The sequence below is a fragment of the Symphalangus syndactylus genome, chromosome X (assembly GCF_028878055.3).
Source record: "Symphalangus syndactylus isolate Jambi chromosome X, NHGRI_mSymSyn1-v2.1_pri, whole genome shotgun sequence".
NCBI lineage: Eukaryota > Metazoa > Chordata > Mammalia > Primates > Hylobatidae > Symphalangus > Symphalangus syndactylus.
The window spans coordinates 154,821,792-154,842,048 of NC_072447.2; the positions used below are offsets into that span (position 1 = coordinate 154,821,792).

Genomic DNA, 20,257 nt, shown 5'->3' on the forward strand with positions numbered 1-20,257 from the left:
AATGGCCCTTCAGTGGAATAATCAGTCAGAGCAAACACAATATTTACCAATTAAGTCCACTGTCTTACATGAGTGGAATTCATGGTGCCCCAAAACAATTAAAATAATAACATCAAAGATCACCGATCACAGATCACCGTAACAGATATAATAATCAAGACTGAAAATTTGCAAGAATGACCAAAATGCGACACAGAGACATAAAGTGAGCACATGCTGTTGGAAAAATGGCACCAATAGACTCACTCAACACAGGGTTGCCACAAACATTCAATTTGTAAAAAACATGCTATCCACAAAGCACAATAAAGTGAAGCATAATCAAATGAGGTATGCCTGTACTTCCACATATGTAAAATGGGGATAACAATAACCTACATTAGAAAACTTTTGAAATAAATAAGTAAATAAGATAATAAATACAAAATTGTTTTATAAATGAAGGTTGTTCATTAACTTACCCCCAAACTCCTGAAAATGCAATGAAAAATCTTTAAAATACATTATCTTTTAGGCTATAGGAGAAAGTCAAGATCACTGACCATCTAGAGCATCCTCAATGAAGTTGTCAAACTAATGCTGTCACTGCCAACATCCTTCATTGAGGATCCTGGTGTGTTTATGTTAAGGGAAAGCAGGAGAGGCACAAATGTGGAGTTGCTGACGCAGTTCATATAACATCCCAAAGAGGAAAGATATTTACTTCATTAAAAGGTTGGCATTTTTCCTAAACCACATATTTCCTGAGAGAGAGCAGATTTTTTTAAATAATAAAAATTCGGAATTACTGAGCAGATTATGTCTCTGCATCGCTCACAAACCTTTCATAACTCTTCACAGCTAATCAAATAAAATTCCAGTGCCTAAGCCTGACATTCATAGCCTTCTGCAATCTGTTCCTGATATACTTTTACAGTTGCAAATTCTACTACTTCTCTTTCTGACCAGCAATCACAGGCAAATCAGATTACTCACCATTTCCAAATATTCCTCATGTTTTCATTCTTCAAGTCCAGTCTTTCCTATAAGTGGAAATGTTCAACTAAAGATTCAGCACTAAGGATGCCAGTTATATACTAGGGAGGAAATGAGAAACACCTATAATTCAATAGCACACAGAAGCTGCTTGAAGGAAAAAAAAAAAGCAGAAGAACTAACCTGATTTTGGCTGGAACATGCCAAATCCATATGAAAAAGACAGCTGTTCTTTTCTGAAATAGCTTATATGGACTGGTAATAAAACTACGGAGGTACTGCCTTGAGACACACCTACCCACTTGGTAAAATAAAGACCAAGTCCTTCATGCCTTCTTAGTAACTAAAAGCCACTGCTTCACAAAAAAAGAGAAATATTTAATTAGTGTATGTTGTGAATGATAAAATAAGCTAGTAGACCTTAAAGATATGATTCCATGTGACCATAAGCAGACATATCGCAACTTAAAATGTGTCATGAACCAAAGTTTGCAAAGAAGCAGGGGTACATTCTTCCTTTGAAACAATGCCATAAAGGGTAGCTGGTTTTCTAGACAAGAGTAAGCAACACTGTTTCTCATAGTCAATCTGAATGACTGTAACCATAGTGCCAATGCATGAGCAACATTTCTGGTTAAGCAGGTATTAATAGGCCAACCTGAGAACCATTTATAACACTGTTTATGTGGAAAGATTTTTTTTGACACAAAAGAAGAGAAAACTAAAGTACTAAAAATATTATCTCCCCTACTATTATTTGTTCTTTACCCCCACACCCACAGCTATGATCAAAGCAATGAGCTGGCCACCAGCTCAAAGACTTTGAATTAATCCTGATGGTTAATATCCTTACAATGGAGAGACCTGACAGTCATCACCCTAAGCAAGTGATAAAATTCAGTATCAGCCATACTGAGACAACCTTGCCTCCTGACATAATGCAACAGGAAGCCACAACATCACCTACAAAGTATCATTGATTGTGGCCTCACAAGTCCATCCCTGTTCTGTGTTACAAATTCTGCACTTCCACCTCAAAATGGAAAATGGTAGGATAAAATTATATTTCTTATTTCTCCAGGTCCTATAACAAAAATGCACTTGCCCCATCTTAACATGGTCTACCCAGCTATGTGGCTGAGATATTAAGAACTCAGGGGTTGAGAGATTACTATATGTAAGTAAATGTTCGTGTATATAAAAGAAATTGACATGTGCCTCATTCTTACTTAAAAGTAACCAAACTCAGGAAAAGCAATACATCATAATGATTAATAGCATGGACTCTGGAGCCAAACTTTCTGGGTTTCAATCCTAACTCTTCTATTTTCCAGCTGTGTGAGCTTTGGCAAGTTACCTGACCTCTCTCTGTCTCCATATTTTATCTGCAAAGGAATAATAACATCACTTAGCTATCAGGTCTGTTATAAGGATTATATCAACATATATTAATAACTTAGAATAGAGCTTGGTATATAGGACTCTATGAATATAAAGTTTAAACTAACATAATGGAATAAGTAAGGAATAAGACTAAGGAATCGAATTTCAAAAAAATAGCTTAATTAGATAACAAGGGAGAGTGTCCGGTTTGAAGCAATGTCTGGAAAACATATTATGCCAAGAGAATAGTTGAAAGGAATGAGAGTTAGCCTGCAGACAAGAAAGCATGGAGTATATCTGAAAGCCACTATGTGGAAAAAGAAGCAAACGTTGCCAATGTTACAGGGCCCTATAACTAGGAGGTGTTTGAAAAAGGTGGACTTCAGCTCAATATAGGAAGCACTTTCTAACCCCTGGAGCTATGCCCTGTGGTACTAATGCAGCTTATCACTGCAGAGATTCAAACTGGTAGGTGAATCATCAACCATAAAGCAGGAGGGATTCTTTCCCAGGATAGGAGACTAGGAACTGACAGCCTCTCAGGTCCCAAGTCTGGTTCTGAAATTTTAAGATTTAATAATCAAATGCTAAGAGTATTGATGCACTGATTCTTTAATAGAAATTACATGTAAATGGGAGGGTTCGGACTTTTCATACTTATATTCCAAGTAAAAGTAAGTACATGTGTGGCCACAGGTGACAGTTTATTCCGAGATTAAGAGAACTGAGATAATCATTTTCAAGATGAATACAGATGCTTACAAGCACTGACACCTTTAGATAGTAGAACCAAGTCAGGCTGTAGATATGACAAGAAGACAAGCAACTCCCCAGCCAGCTCCTCTTCAGTTCACTGCATCAGCTGTCACCATGGCCACCACCATATAATGTTGATGCAGAAAATGTGTTAATATAGTGTCATATTCCTCCCAAATCATAGTCCCTACTCTATTAGTAGTGTGGAAATATGCGGCCTTGTGTGCAGCATATTTCATTTGCCTTTTCACTATTCTCCACCCTGTTCTCCCTTCTAGAAGGCTAATTTTTACACACTACATTACAGGCGCCATTGGCCTCCTGCTTCAACCTGAGTTTGGCCACCTTGGCTGAAGATCAGAGGAAGACGAAAAGACTGGGCATGTAATTCCCTGGCTCTCTCCCTGCGAAATCTTCTCAGGCTGGCTGTTTCCTCCACCAAAACTCTGCACCTCTTAAGAAAGCTTGATTTATCAGGTTTGTCAAAGATCAGATAGTTGTAGCTATGCGGCATCATTTCTGAGGGCTCTGTTCTGTTCCATTGATCTATGACTCTGTTGTGGTACCAGTACCATGCTGTTTTGGTTACTGTAGCCTTGTAGTATACTTTAAAGTCAGGTAGTGTGATGCCTCCAGCTTTGTTCTTTTGGCTTACGATTGACTTGGCGATGCGGGCTCTTTTTTGGTTCCATATGAACTTTAAAGTAGTTTTTTCCAATTCTGTGAAGAAAGTCATTGGTAGCTTGATGGGGATGGCATTGAATCTATAAATTACCTTGGGCAGTATGGCCATTTTCACGATATTGATTCTTCCAACCCATGAGCATGGAATGTTCTTCCATTTGTTTGTATCCTCTTTTATTTCATTGAGCAGTGGTTTGTAGTTCTCCTTGAAGAGGTCCTTCACATCCCTTGTAAGTTGGATTCCTAGGTATTTTATTCTCTTTGAAGCAATTGTGAATGGGAGTTCACTCATGATTTGGCTCTCTGTTTGTCTGTTATTGGTGTACAAGAATGCTTGTGATTTTTGTACATTAATTTTGTATCCTGAGACTTTGCTGAAGTTGCTAATCAGCTTAAGGAGATTTTGGGCTGAGACAATGGGGTTTTCTAGATATACAATCATGTCGTCTGCAAACAGGGACAATTTGACTTCCTCTTTTCCTAATTGAATACCCTTTATTTCCTTCTCCTGCCTGATTGCTCTGGCCAGAACTTCCAGCACTATGTTGAATAGGAGTGGTGAGAGAGGGCATCCCTGTCTTGTGCCAGTTTTCAGAGGGAATGCTTCCAGGTTTTGCCCATTCAGTATGATATTGGCTGTGGGTTTGTTGTAGATAGCTCTTATTATTTTGAGACACGTCCCATCAATACCTAATTTATTGAGAGTTTTTAGCATGAAGCGTTGTTGAATTTTGTCAAAGGCCTTTTCTGCATCTATTGAGATAATCATGTGGTTTTTGTCTTTGGAAAGGATTCCCTATTTAATAAATGGTGCTGGGAAAACTGGCTAGCCATATGTAGAAAGCTGCAACTGGATCCCTTCCTTACACCTTATACAAAAATTAATTCAAGATGGATTAAAGACTTAAATGTTAGACCTAAAACCATAAAAACCCTAGAAGAAAACCTAGGCAATACCATTCAGGACATAGGCGTGGGCAAGGACTTCATGTCTAAAACACCAAAAGCAATGGCAACAAAAGCCAAAATTGACAAATGGGATCTCATTAAACTAAAGAGCTTCTGCACAGCAAAAGAAACTACCATCAGAGTGAACAGGCAACCTACAGAATGGGAGAAAATTTTCGCAACCTACTCATCTGACAAAGGGCTAATATCCAGAATCTACAATGAACTCAAACAAGTTTACAGGAAAAAAACAACCCCATCAAAAAGTGGGCGAAGGACATGAACAGACACTTCTCAAAAGAAGACATTTATGCAGCCAAAAAACACATGAAGAAATGCTCCTCATCACTGGCCATCAGAGAAATGCAAATCAAAACCACAATGAGATACCATCTCACACCAGTTAGAATGGCGATCATTAAAAAGTCAAGAAACAACAGGTGCTGGAGAGGATGTGGAGAAATAGGAACACTTTTACACTGTTGGTGGGACTGTAAACTAGTTCAACCATTGTGGAAGTCAGTGTGGCGATTCCTCAAGGATCTAGAACTAGAAATACCATTTGACCCAGCCATCCCATTACTGGGTATATGCCCAAAGGACGAGACATCATGTTGCTATAAAGACACATGCACACGTATGTTTATTGCGGCACTATTCACAATAGCAAAGACTTGGAACCAACCCAAATGTCCAACAACGATAGACTGGATTAAGAAAATGTGGCACATATACAGCATGGAATACTATGCAGCCATAAAAAATGATGAGTTCATGTCCTTTGTAGGGACATGGATGAAACTGGAAACCATCATTCTCAGTAAACTATCACAAGGACAAAAAACCAAACACCGCATGTTCTCACTCATAGGTGGGAATTGAACAATGAGAACACATGGACACAGGAAGGGGAACATCACGCTCTGGGGACTGTTGTGGGGTGGGGGGAGGGGGGTGGGACAGCATTAGGAGATATACCTAATGCTAAATGACGAGTTAATGGGTGCAACAAACCAACATGGCACATGGATACATATGTAACAAACCTGCACATTGTGCACATGTACCCTAAAACCTAAAGTATAATAATAAAATAAAATTAAATAAATAAATAAATAAATAAATAAATAAATAAAAAAGAAAGCTTGATTTACATGATATGTGTGCTGTTCATCTTAGGTTCTTACTCTATTCCTTGTGGTTTCCCTCCACTTAGATCATAACTTTATGATTAGTCTCTGCAAATATATCCTCCTCAAATAATTGAAATGTCCCATCTGTATTCTCTGGGATCCTGACAAATTCAACAAATTGTAGTCAGACCTGGCATTTGCTGCTTAGGCACTTACGTGTTGACCCATTATGAAAATTGCTGATATTCGATCATTCTGACCTAGCAAAATGTCAGTTTCAAAATGGTTCAACTTGACATTGTTCACATACATAATTCCATTTGCTAACAGTCAAAATACTTGACCAGGAACCAGGAGTATAGGAAATTCATTTATTATATGAAGTTGAAATTACTCTCTGTAGCTTTTTATCAAAAATGCAGGACTGGGAATCACAAACTGGTGCTCTAGACCTGGGTCTATTATTAACTCGTAAGAAAGTCAATTTTCCTTTCTGAGCCTCAGTTTCTTCAAGTACAAATTAAAAAATCAGATTATATGCTCTCTACAGGTTTCTTCATGGGTGCTATTCTAAAGTTCCAGAATCCCAAATCCCAAACTATACTGTTAGTTTCTTAAAAACAGGAACTGTGTCCCCAAAGATTCCTTGCACCAGAATCATCTGGGGCATTTTAAGCACTATTCCCAGAGCTACCAAATCATAATCTTCAAATGTGGAGCCTGCTTTCTTGCTTACAAATACTGAATGTTGAGAACTATTCCATCTAGCACATGAGTTATACAAAGTACTGGTCAATAAAGCACTGTTGATTGTTAAAATGGCTGTGGCGGCCAATGTAGGTGGTTTAATTGAATAAATCACTAAAGTTGGATAAACTAATGCAGTAATGGATTTTTTTCAATACTCAAAAACATAATTAAGAAAGTATGGAAATAATCAAAAAGCAGCAGCAGCTCTTAAGTACCACAACTATCAGCAAAAACTCTGTGTTTTAAAATTATATTGGATCCTTTATTTATGGCAAATACAACCCTAAAATTTGTGATTTTTATGATTAACCAAGTCTAATTTTGTCATGATTTTTTTCTTTACAGCTTTATTTTAGGTTCGGGGGTACATGTGCAGGTTTGTTATGTAGGTAAATTATATGTCATGAGGGTTGGTGTACAGATATTTCGTCACCCAGGTAATAAGCATAGTACCCAACAGGTAATTTTCCTATACTCACCCTCCTTCCACACTCTACCCTCAAGTAGGCCCTGGTGTTTATTGTTCCCTTCTTTGTGTCCATGTGTACTCAATGTTCAGCTCCCACTTACAAGTGTGAACACGTAGTATTTGGTTTATTGTTCCTGTGTTAGTTTGTTCAGGATAATAGCCTCCAGCTGCATCCATGTTGCTGCAAATGACATGATCTCGTTCTTTTTTATGACTGCATAGTATTCCATGGTGTATATGTACCACATTTCTTTAATCCACTTTAATGAGCATTTAGGTTGATTCCATGTCTTTCCTATTATGAAGAGTGCTGCAATGAACATATGCATGCATGTGTCTTTATGATAGAATGAGTTATATTCCTTTGGATATATATCCAATAATGGGATTCCTAGGTCAAATAGTAATTCCATTTTAAGTTCTTTGAGAAGTCACCGAACTACTTTCCACAATGGCTGAACTAATTTACATTCCCACCAGCAGTGTATGAGATAGTTGTAGGTGTGCAGCATTATTTTTGAGCTCTGTATTCTGTTCTCTGCAACCTGACCAGCAGCTGTTATAATTTGACTTTTTAATAATAGCAGACAAACAGAGAGCCAAATCATGAGTGAACTCATTAGGAGTTATACCTAATGCTAAATGACGAGTTAATGGGTGCAGGAAATCAACATGGCACATGGATACATATGTAACAAACCTGCACATTGTGCACATGTACCCTAAAACCTAAAGTATAATAATAATTTAAAAAAAAAAATCAAAAAAAAAATTAATAGCCGTTCGGACTGATATGAGATGGTATCTCATTGTGGTTTTGATTTGCATTTCTCTAATGATCAGTGATGTTCAGCATTGTTTCATATGCTTGTTTGCCACAAAAAAATGTCTTCTTTTGAGGAGTGTCTGTTCATGTCTGTTGCCTATTTTTTTAATTGGGTTGTTTTTTGCTTGTGAATTTGTTTAAGTTCCTTATAGATGCTGGATATTAGACCTTTGTTGGATGCATACCTTACAAATATTTTCTTCCATTCTGTAGATTGTCTGTTTACTCCCTTGATAGTTTCTTTTGCTGTGCAGAAGCTCTTTCATTTTATTAGGTCCCATTTGTCAATTTTTGGTTTTGTTGCAATTGCTTTTCATGTCTTCATCATGAAATCTTTGCCAGGTCCTATGTCTAGAATGATATTTTCTGGATTATCTTCCAGGGTTTTTGTAGTTTTAGGTTTGATATGTAAGTCTTTAATCCACCTTCCCAGCACCATTTATTGAATAGGGATTTCTTTCCCCATTGCTTTTGTCAATGCTGTGAAAGATCAGATGTTTGTAGGTCTGTGGCATTATTTCTGGGCTCTCTGTTTGGTTCCCTTGGTCTATGTGTCTATTTCTATACCGGCACCATGCCGTTTTGGTTACTATAGCCCCATAGTATAGTTTGAAGTCAGGTAGTGTGATGTCTCTAACTTTGTTCTTTTTGCTTAGGATTACCTTGGCTATTTGGGCTCTTTTGGGGTTCCATATACATTTTAAAATAGTTTTTTTCTAGTTCGGTAAAGAATGTCATTGGTAGTTTGATAAGAATAGCATTGAATCTGTAAATTGCTTTTGGAAGTATGGCCATTTTAACAGTATTGATTCTTCCTATCCATGCGCATGGAATTTTTTTCGTTTGTTTGTGTCATCTCTGATTTCTTTGAGCAGTGTGTTGTAACGCTTATTGTAGAGCTCTCTCACCACCCTGGTTACCTGTATTCACAGGTATTTTACTCTTTCACGGCTATCATGAATGGGATTGTGTTTTTGATTTGGCTCTCAGCTTGGATGTTGTTGGTGTATGATGCTACTGATTTTTGTACATTAATTTTGTATCCTGAAACTTTGCCGAAGTTTTAAAATCAGATCGAGGAGCTTTTGGGCAGAGAGTTTTCTGGGTATAGAATCATATTGTATGCAAACAGAGATAGTTAGACTCCCTATCTTCTGATTGGTATGCCTTTTATATCTTTCTCTTGCCTGATTGCTCTGGCTAGGACTTCAGTACCATGTTGAATAGGAGTAGTGAGAGAGGGCATCCATGTCTTGTTCTGCCTTTCAAGGGGAATGCTTCCAGCTTTTGCCCATTCAGTATGCTGTTGGCTATGGGTTTTTTCATAGACCTTATTATTTTGAAGTATGTTCCTTCAATGCCTAGTTTGGGTGGTGGCTTATACCTGTAGTCCTTCATTTTAATGAAATAATGTTGATTTTTATCAAAAGCCTTTTATGCATCTACTGAGATAATTATGTGTGTTTTTGTTTTTAGTTCTACTTATGTGGTGAATCACATTTATTAATTTTGCATATGTTGAACCAACCTTGCATCCCAGGCATACCGTCTACTTGATCATGGTGGATTCAATTTTTGATATGCTACTGGATTTGGTTTGCTACATTTTATTGAGGATTTTTGCATCTACATTCCTCAAGGATATTGGCCAAAAGTTTTCTTTTTTGTTGTGTCTCTACCAGGTTTTGGTATTAGGATGATGCTGGTCTCATAGAATGAGTTAGGGAAGAGTCCCTCCTCCTCAATTATTTGGAATAGTTGCAGTAGGAATGGTACCAGTTCTTCTTTATACATCTGGTAGAATTTGGCTGTGAATTAATTTGTTCCTAGACTTTTTCCGATTGGTAGGCTTTTTTTTACTGATTCAATTTTGGAACTTGTTATTGGTCTGTTCAGGGATTCAATTTCTTCCTGGTTCAGTCTTAGGAAGTTGCATGTTTCCAGGAATTTATCCATTTCTTCTAGGTTTTCTAGTTTGTATGCATAGAGATGTTCACAGTAGTCTCTGAGGGTTTTCTGTATTTCTCTGGGGTCAGTAGTAACATGCTCTTTGTTATTTCTGATTGTGTTTATTTGGATCTTCTCTTTTTTTCTTTATTAGAATAACTAGTGGTCTATCCATCTTATTCATTCCTTCAAAGAACACACTCCTGGACTTAATCTTTTGTATGTTTTTTTGCATCTCAATTTCCTTCAGTTCAGCTCTGATTTTTGTTATTTCTTGTCTTTTGCTAGCTTTGGGGTTGGCTTCCTCTTAGTTCTCTAGTTCTTCTAGGTGTGAGATTAGGTTGTTAATTTGAGATCTGTGTAACTTTTTGACTTGGGCATTTAGTGCTATAAACTTCCGTCTTAACACTCTTTAGCCATGTCCCAGAGATTCTGGTATTTGTATCTTTGTTCTCATTACTTTAAAGAAATTTCTTTATTTCTGCCTTAATTTCATTATTTACTCAAAAGATATGCAGGAGAATACAACCTTAATATTTGGGCCATGCTTTTAGTAGTATCATGCCTCAAAAGTATTAATTGCACTGGGCTTGGAGGAAAGTAAAGAAAAAAAATGTTTCCAATTCAAGAAACAGAGACCAGGTGTGGTAGCCCACACCTGTAATACCAATACTTTGGGAGGTCAATGCGGGAAGATCTTTTGAGGTCAGGAGTTTGAGATCAGCCTGGGCAAGACAGTGAGACCCTATCTCTACAAAATAATTTTAAAAATTAGCCACGTGTGGTGGCTTATACCTGTAGTCCCAGCTACTCAGGAGGCTCAGGCATGAGGATCATGTGATCATGTGAGCCCAGGAGTTTGAAAGTTTGAAGTTACAATGAGCTATGATCACATCACTGCATTACAGCCTGGGTAGCAGAGTAAGACCCTGTCTTAAAAAAAAAAAAAAAAAAAAAAAAAAAAGAAAGAAAGAAAGAAAACATGCAGTGATTATATTGCCTCTTTACTAAAACCAAGCACTTCACTCTGCTTTTTTAGGTAGGATTTCTTGGCCTCCTCCTTGACATAATTACCAAAAACCTAGGCTATCTGGTTTTCTAAGCATCAACAGGATGCTAACAAACCATTGTAAACAGGAGATGGGATGTAAGAACTAACACTGGCCGGGCGCAGTGGCTCATACCTGTAATCCCAGGACTTTGGGAGGCTGAGGCGGGCGGATCACAAGGTCAGGGGCTCGAAACCAGCCTGACCAACATGGTGAAACCCCGTCTCTACTAAAAATACAAAAATTAGCTGGGCGTGGTGGCACATGCCTGTAATCCCAGCTACTCCGGAGGCTGAGGCAGGAGAATGGCTTGAACCCAGGACACGGAAGTTGCAGTGAGCCGAGATCGCGCCATTGCACTCCAGCCTGGGTGAAGAGCGAGACTCTGTCTCAAAAGAAAAGAAATAAAAAATTCGAATGACTATAATGAACAAGTGCTTAGGAATTTTTTTTTTTTTTTTTGTCTGTTTGTTTGTTTTAGAGATAAGAGTCTCACTGTGTGGCCATGGCTGGCCTTTAACTCCTGAGCTCAAGAGATCCTTCTGTTATCAGCCACCCAAGTAGCTGGGACTATAGGCATGTGCCATGGCATGCAACCGTGAATTTTCTTTCTGATGACCAAAAGTCACAAAGAAATGGGACTATTCTGTTCTAAAAAAAAAATCCTTGTTTAGGGTTATAAGAAAATATGCAATATATTTTTAGAAAACTATATTATCAGAGTTAAAATGTAAAAGGCTTTAACATTTGAAGTGGTAAGGTTAATTTATTTAGAAACTTCATCTTATTTAGAATCTATCATGGCCCAATGAAATGAAATACATGAGGAGTTAACAAAACAGAACTGGTTTTATTTTCCATTGTGGAAGAAATAACAAAAAGAGTCTTATATACCAAGATTCTAAGGACATACAAGCCCAGTTCTGCAGCCTCAGCCCCAGAGATTACCGTAAAAATGCTGATATAAGATGAAAAGACTCAGAGTACATTAAGATAATCAACATTGCAAAAATAATTAGGAATACTTCCTACTTCAAGATGTATGCTTCCAAGAATATAGGACAATAGCCAAATGTAAAACCAAAAAAAAAAAAAAGTCACTACCAAGGAATAAAAATACCTTGTGTAATACTGAAATATTGCAGGACTAAGGTCATTTCTAGTAATGATATTCCTTGGATTAGAAGGGATTTTAAAGTCTAAAAGGAGTTCAACATTGCTGAACACAGTTTGGTGGCAGAGAGACTAAGAAATAAGGCTAGCAAGGTGGATAGAAGCTGGGTCCTAATGGGTTTTATAAAATCATGTTAAAGAGTTTGTACCTTATTATGGGGACAACAGAAAACCATGAAAGGGCTCTAAATAGGGTAGGTATGGTCAAACATGCATTATAGAAAAAATAGTTACAGACTGGAGGTTAGTTTGGATGGAAACAAGATTTTAGGAAGTAAGACAAGGTTCGCGCAGTGGTCCAAGTGGGAGACAACATCAGACTAAACTAGGGTGCTAGCAGAAAAGTTGGAAAAAAGTAGATGAATCCAAGAGATATGGGAGGTAGAAATGACAAATCTTGGTGATTGATTCGATCTGGAGAGTAAAGGGTAGAAAACTGGCAAAAATGATTCCAAGTTTCTGACTTGAGCAACTGGGTACATAGTGGTACCACTGACTGAAACAGGAAAAAAATGGAAGAGGAATATTTTTGTCTGTTTGTTGTTTGTTTTGTTATGTTTGTTCTTTAGGGTGGGGGAGGGAGATGAAGATAATTAAATACATTGGACATGCTTAGTTTAAGAAGTGTGTGGAATAGCCAAGTGGGCATGTTCAGTAGACAGTTGGATATAGAAGTCTGACATTCAAGAGAAGTCTGGAATGAAGATTGAGATGAGAGTCATTGGCATTTACATATATAAGGTAACTACATCATAGAAATGGATTAAATCACTCAAGGGATCTATAGGGTAAGAAGTGTGCCTAGAACAAAACAAGGAAAAACACAAACACCTGAGGGGTGAACAAAAGAAGACTAAAAAGGACCTTTATATCACAAAGGTCTTTGATGTACCTGTGTAGTATTGTGGAAAATATTGCAGAAAGCATAGTCATAAAAGTATAAAGAAAACCAGTTGTAGTATTTATTATTGGTATAATACTATTCTCGGATCCCTTTTACTGGGCCAGTGAAATCATCCTGCAGCTACTTTGGAAAATTACTATCTGTTGAAGGGAGTCGTCTTACCTAAAATGTCTGGAAGACTATGCCTTTCTCCAGGGGATCCACAGGCAAAGACTAATTGAGGTGAGAGTACACAAGCTTGGGTCCCTTGCCTCAAAGTAGGACAAATCTTTTAGTGCCATTTATGCCCCATTTCTCCTCATGAGGTCAAATTGAGGCTACACCTTTGCTGTACTTCTTCTCTTTCCCTATCTTCCTTCCCTTACTTCCTTATAGGTTTCTGTTGAAAGTGACCTCTCAATAAATCATTTGCTCAAGAATCCTTGCTTCATACTGTTTCTAGAGAACCCAATCAAAACACCAGAGAATTATAGTGTCTCTGAAGCCAAAAAGAATTATTATTAAAATATATATTTATATTTTATGCATGTTTCTACATGTATTTTTATTTCATAATAAAATGAAGTTAAGGATGGAGAAGTCAACTATATCGGAACGTAAGAACAGAGAAGTGTTCATTTCAGCAACAGAACCAACATTGGCCATCTTGGCTGCAGAAGTTGCCTTAGAGTCTGGGGTTGGAAGTCAGATGGCAGCAAGTGAATGAATGGGTGAGAGGTAAATAGATGCAATGAAGCATACCACTCCTTCAAGAAATATGGCTATGAAGGGGAGCAAATAATTAAGGCAGTATCTGGAGGGAAGATTTTTAAATTAAAGATGAGTGATTCTTAAACATTATCATGTTTAAATGCTAATGAGCCACAGCCAATAAAAAGGAAAAGGCTGAAGATCTAAGAGAGGAGAGATAAAATTGAGAGCAAAAGAACTATTTTTAAGATATTACAGAGGTGATTCAAGCCTGCGCCAGGGTGTTGTCTAAGAAAAAGAAACTTTGAGATCTCTACTTTGAGAGTCTGAGCCTATGACATTTTTCTAAATATAATGTAATGTATAAGTATCAGAGACCAGAGTTCTTGGGTTCATCTGGGGGAAAACATCAGAAGTTTTGGTCTGAGGCAAACATTTATCACAGTCTTCTTTCATCCTAAGAGTTAGGGGTTCTTACCCGCCAATGTCCTGCTTCACAAAGTCCCCAGGTTCTTGTCGTCTTGATTCCCCTTGACCAGTGGTTCCAGGGAGAATATTAATCAGGAAAAGAATCCCAAGGCTGGTCATGTAATAGTGACTCATTTGTGTGATTATCATCTTCTTAGGCACAAACTTGGAGAGACCTGTGAGAGTCACAGTTTAGATAAGGGATAAGAGGTAGAGAGTAGAAAACAAAGGGAGAGAGGAGAAAGAGGTAAAAAAGAGAGAAAGAGATGTTATTAAACTCTATTAGAGCCATTTAACTTCTCTAGTGTCTAGTTACTCAGTGCTTAATTCAACAGTCCCCTTTTCCCAGCTTGTCAATGCCACCAAAATCGCCCCCAATATACCCTTCTCCTAAATATACCACAGCCCATCCAAGAAAGGATACATAGAGTAGCACAAACAGCCCTAAGTCAGTAATCAGGAGTCTGAGGTTACTGCAACATCTCTTTCCTTGGCTTCACCCTATGTGATTAGGTGAATCACAGAACTTCCCTCAGCTTGGGTTACCTCTTATAATCTAAGATCTTAAAAATATTCTCTCATGTCTTCATTTTATTTCCCTCCAATTCCCTGTTTGATCTTTAGTGTTACAAAGTCCTTTGCCTTGGTTAACTGTGTAATATTGTAGAGAATCCTATTATCCTAGTATATTAAGACCTGGAGTCTTTTTATAGCATTTTTGGGATTGATTCTCATCTTCATAAACAATTTTCCAAAAGATTAAATGGCCTGAAGTGGATAGACTGTTTCCTCTAAATTAGGTTGAGAAAATACTGAATAATGAGACATCATGGCTCTTGAATAAGAATGCAGTATTTCCCCATAAAGAGATATTTGAAAGCAAACTTGTTCCTTTAGATAGGGGACACAACAAAAAGAGAAATCCAGGCCTACTTCCTGACACTGAAATCTCTAAGAGATCAGCAAATTATACTGGTGATAGAATTAGTGATATGGAGTTCCTTATAAGGAAGGTTGTTTTATGAACTCTGGATCAGTGGAGATTTACCCAAGGCATGGGGTTAAGAAAGCAACCAATAAAGTGATGGTTACTTGCTACCTCTAATTTGTGTGGCTTCTTTGAATATGAGACACTGAGAACTTGAAGGAGACCTAACTCTGACCCAACAACATACCCTTTTTCAGTCATATCAGTGAATTAATTTTCAGAGAAAATGGAGGGATATATAACTGTTTTTTTTTTCCAAGAAAGCTTATACAAGAGACCATTATGTAAAACAGATACACATTAAGGAGCTATTCTGGTTGGTGAGATTAAGAACAAAAGTCCTTTTAAATTCATCCCACACGCCTCAAAAAAGTAGCCACTGGATCTATATTAAGCTGTCTTCATGAATCTGGTATAGGCATATGAAAAACTACAACGATGGAGAAGACAGACTTCTGACATGATGAAGTGTCAACATTAGAGACAGAGATAATCATAGTATTAGAATGCACCATATGAAATTGCCAATATTTCACAATTTTGGTTTTACCAAAGAAAGCAATTTCTTATGGTCAACCTAATATATGAGCTGTGACATCCATGCTTCATGAACAATAAAAGAGTTGATGGACATTTTACAGGAGTATACAGGAATGGTACAGTTCAGAAAACCATCATATATGAGTAAGAAACGATGGTGCATGATCAGACAACTCCGAGCACAAGTAACTTCCATGGTAAGGGCAGTAACCATGATATATGCCCAAATATTCACAGTGCTTTAGCAGACCTTAATGTTGTGTAATCATATGACAAGAATTAATGTTCAGATAATCATGAAACATGAATTGACAACTACTCTACAGCAACAGAGACACTTGGGCTAGGATATGAAGTTCAAATTGTAGAAATAATCCATGGAACATAAGACATAGCCATGATGCATGCTTAGAAAACATGAGTCCATGAATAATAATCCTGGCTGTAGGAGAAGATTGCCATGCTGTGTAAACAAAGAGATCCATAGTGTGTGTTCAGCTATGCTATTCTACTATATCACTATAGGTTATGTTCAAATTATCATGGTAGATAAACAGCAAACTATCACACTGAGAATAGATGGCAATTACATAGAATTAAATGCCCATGATTTGGAAAGAAAAAACTAAGACATATACTATGATACATAAAAAAGACAACAGCATTACATGAAATCATAACTAAATAAAATGTCTGTGACAGTGAAACAAAGAGCCTTCAAAAATGATCACACATCCGTGTAGCTGGAGGCAAATACAGTATATGCATAGACAAACATGATACGTGTGAAGAAGCATTTGGTGCATCAATTCTTAACCATGATAAATGCACACAGAATATATGTATCATAGCAACCATACTACAGGAATTAAGTGAAATGGTTTAGGAGCAGACTGAAGTGCTATGGAATTAGATTACCATGGTGCAGGAACAGAAAAGGTCATGGTCCATGAGTAGGCAGACATGGTCAAAAAATGTTCACTGTAGCAGAAAGGTAAGATATAGTTGCAAGTGACCACAGTGAAGAATTGATATCCTTCGGGTAATGATGACGATAGTGAATAAATAGCTATTTGTAGTGTACAAACACACAAATATAACACACATATCCATGGTGAATAAAATGAAAATTACAGTGAAGGAACATCATACGAATATTCAGACAACCGTGATGTACAAGCAGAAGGTAAAACCTAATGCTGATTTTAATCAAGAAGCCAGGCTATGTTGCAAAAGTAGACAACCATAGTGTATGCTTATATAAGTACAGTACATAAAAAAAAAAAAAAAAACAATGTCCTGTGAGTTTACAGTCAACCATGGCACAAATGCAGATGCCTTTCGTAGGAGCAGATTGGCTATGAAACAGGAGGAGACAACTCTTGTGCAAACTCAGATAATAATCATGGTGTTAGAAGAAATTATCCATGATACATGAACACATAATCATGACACGTGCTCAGGCCATTACAATGTGTAATTGCATGGCCAAATTAGCAAATGATTACCAACCAATTCACCCTACTCAAGAGCTAAAGGAAGGTACAAGGAACAAACAAATAGACGAAAATATCATTTATAAACTGATGACTTGCAAATTAATATCTTCATTCCAGATATTACCTCGAATCCATATATGTATCTAGATATGGGTTCCAGGAGATAACACATATCTTAAACTCATATCGTAACTCATAAGTAAAACTCAAACCTAGGTTAGGTTTAAGACATCTCTCACAAAACTCTGTACCTAAATGTCTGAGAGGCATCTTAAACATAACATTTTCAGATATGAAATTCAGATATCCACCCCCACACACATATATAGACCTGGTCCTGTGCAGTATTTCCCATCTCAAGTAATAGTGACTCTGCACTTCCATTTGCTGATTAAAACTCTAATGTCATTCTTGACTCCCCTTTAACGTTCAAACCACACATCTGATCTATTAACAAGTATCATTGGCATTCCATTCAAAAGGAAATATATCCAAAATAAAGCCATTGATCATTACCTCTGTTGCTACCACTCTAGCTTGTCATCTCGTCAAGATCATTGTAAAAGCTTCTTAACTGGTTTTGCTGCCTCTGTCCTTGCTCCCCTAGAGTCTGTTCCCTACACAGTGGGCAGAGGGAACTTTTAAAGTGCTAAGGCAGATAATTTCTTCCCCCTGCTCAAAATTCTCCCATTTCTTCCCATTTCAAAAGCCTCAGTCTCTTAGCATTTTTTGAGAATACATTATATTATTAACTCTAGTCACCATGTTGTACAAGAAATCTCTTAGACTTATTCCTCCTATATAACTGAAATGTTGTATACTTGGGCCAACATCTACCCACCCCAGACCATACCTTCCAGCCCATGGTAACCACCATTCTACTCTCTGCTTCTATGAAATCACCTTTTTTAGATTACTCCACATACAAGTGGCATCATGAGGTATCTGTCTTTCTCTGTATGCCTTATTTCACTTAACATAATATACTATAGGTTCATCCATGTTGTCACAAATGACAAGATTGCACTCTTTTTGAAGGCTGAATCATATTCTACTGTGTATGTATACCACATTTTCTTTATCCATTAATGCATTAATGGAATTTAGGTTGATTTAATATCTTGGTTATTGTGAATAATGCTGCATTAACATGGAAGTGCATATATCCCTTCAACATATTAATTTAATATCCTTTGGATATATAACCAGTAGTGAGATAGCTGAATCATATAACTCTATTTTTAATTTTTTTTTTTTTTTTGAGACAGAGTCTCGCCCTATCGCCCAGGCTGGAGTGTAGTGGCACGATCTCGGCTCACTGCAAGCTCTATCTCCCTGGTTCACATGATTCTCCTGCCTCAGCTTCCCGAGTAGCTGGGACTACAGGCACCCGCCACCATGCCCAGCTAAATTTTTGTATTTTTAGTAGAGACAGGTTTCACTGTGTTAGCCAGGATGGTCTCGATCTCCTGACCTCGTGATCCGCCCATCTCGGAGTGATCCACCAATCCCAAAGTGCTGGGATTACAGGCGTGAGCCACCGCGCCAGGCCCTATTTTTAATTTTTTTTTGAGAGAACTCCACATTGTTTTCCATAATGGCTGTGCTAATTTGCATTCCCACCAACAGTGTGTGAAGGTCCCTTTTCTCCACATCCTCTCTAACATGATTGGTCTTTTTGATAATGCCCACTCTAACAAGTGTGAGGTGATTTACATTTCCTTTAAGATTAGTGATATTGACGATTTTATCATATACATATTGGCCATTTGTATGTGTCACCATAAAAACTATAACTACATGAGAGAATGCATATGCTAATTAGCTGGATTTAGTCATTCCACAATGTGTATATACCTTGAAACATCATGTTGTACATGGTAAATGCATGCAATTTTATCTGTCAATTAATAAATCAATAAATATATGATCTACAAGGTCCTACATGATCTGATCTCCAAATAGCTGGCTAGTCTCATCCCTTACTACCCTCCCGTCTCACACACTCCACTTCAGCCACTGTGGCCTCCTTCGCTGCTCATGAAATATGTCAGGTATGCTCCTGCACCAGGGCCTTTGCACCTGCTATCTCCTCTACCTGGGATGTTCTTCTACCCAATTTTCATATAATTTGTTCCCTCACTTCCTTCATAGTGTTATTAAAATATCATCTTTTCATTGAGGGCTTCCCTGGCCACCCTATCTAAAATTTCAAGCCTTCCATACATTCCTCATACATCCTATGCAGTTGTCTGCCCTATTTTTCTTCCTTTGTGTGTAAAAGGAAGAAAAATTGCTTGTTTCTCAGATAGAAAAGCTTAACGGGGATGAGGATTTTGTTTTTTTTTTTAATTCAAAGATATATGCCCAATGCATAGAAGAATATCTGACAAATAATGAGTACTTAATAAACACTGAATAAATGAATGGTATTGTAACTAAGTCACATTCCTAAATGAGGAAAATTGGTTAAGAAGGATAAGGTGTAGGATGGGCTTTGGAACCTGCCAGACTGAAAGGTTACTGGGCACTACCAAATACTAGTTGTGTTAGGCTTTAATGACCTACTTCTTCAATAAAAAATGGGGATAACATCCATCTTGTAAAGGCTGTAAATATTGTATAAGATAACATATGTAAAATGCCTAGTTAAACACCTGCTATTGGGATAAGTCTTCTGATAAGTCTTGTCCAAAGACAAATTCATTTTATCACATTTGAGCACCTGCTATGTACAAGGTACCAATACAACCAATTATTCTATTGGAATTCCTAAAACTTCTTTATTTCAGTACCTAGAAACCACCAGATACTGACATTATGCTTACAAATGTCCCTGTTTGGATGACACGAGGACTGTGTACCAAAACTTTACCTGAACAAAGTCATTCCACGTGTTGCTACCCAGATACTACAAAGCCAACTCTGCCATTTGTCACAACTTGTCACCAGAGTTTCATTTAAGGTCATCTAATTCCACCTAGCCTCAAAGCACTGTCATTCATAAAGGTTTTCAAGACAAAAACATCTTAGTTTCAATTCTGGATATACCACATAGAAATTTGAAATTGGGCA

The 20,257-nt window shown here is 37.4% G+C and overlaps 1 protein-coding gene across 2 annotated transcripts in view; it reads right to left on the minus strand.

The window, feature by feature from the left end:
- GABRA3 (gamma-aminobutyric acid type A receptor subunit alpha3) overlaps positions 1-20,257 on the minus strand; it is a 271,961-nt gene that overhangs the window by 171,138 nt on the left and 80,566 nt on the right. For both annotated transcript variants that reach the window (XM_055268325.2, XM_055268326.2), the window contains exon 2: positions 14,166-14,331. In XM_055268325.2, coding sequence (XP_055124300.1) covers positions 14,166-14,305 — 140 coding nt within the window. In that variant the 5' untranslated portion in view covers positions 14,306-14,331. The remainder of the gene's footprint in view (positions 1-14,165; positions 14,332-20,257) is intronic.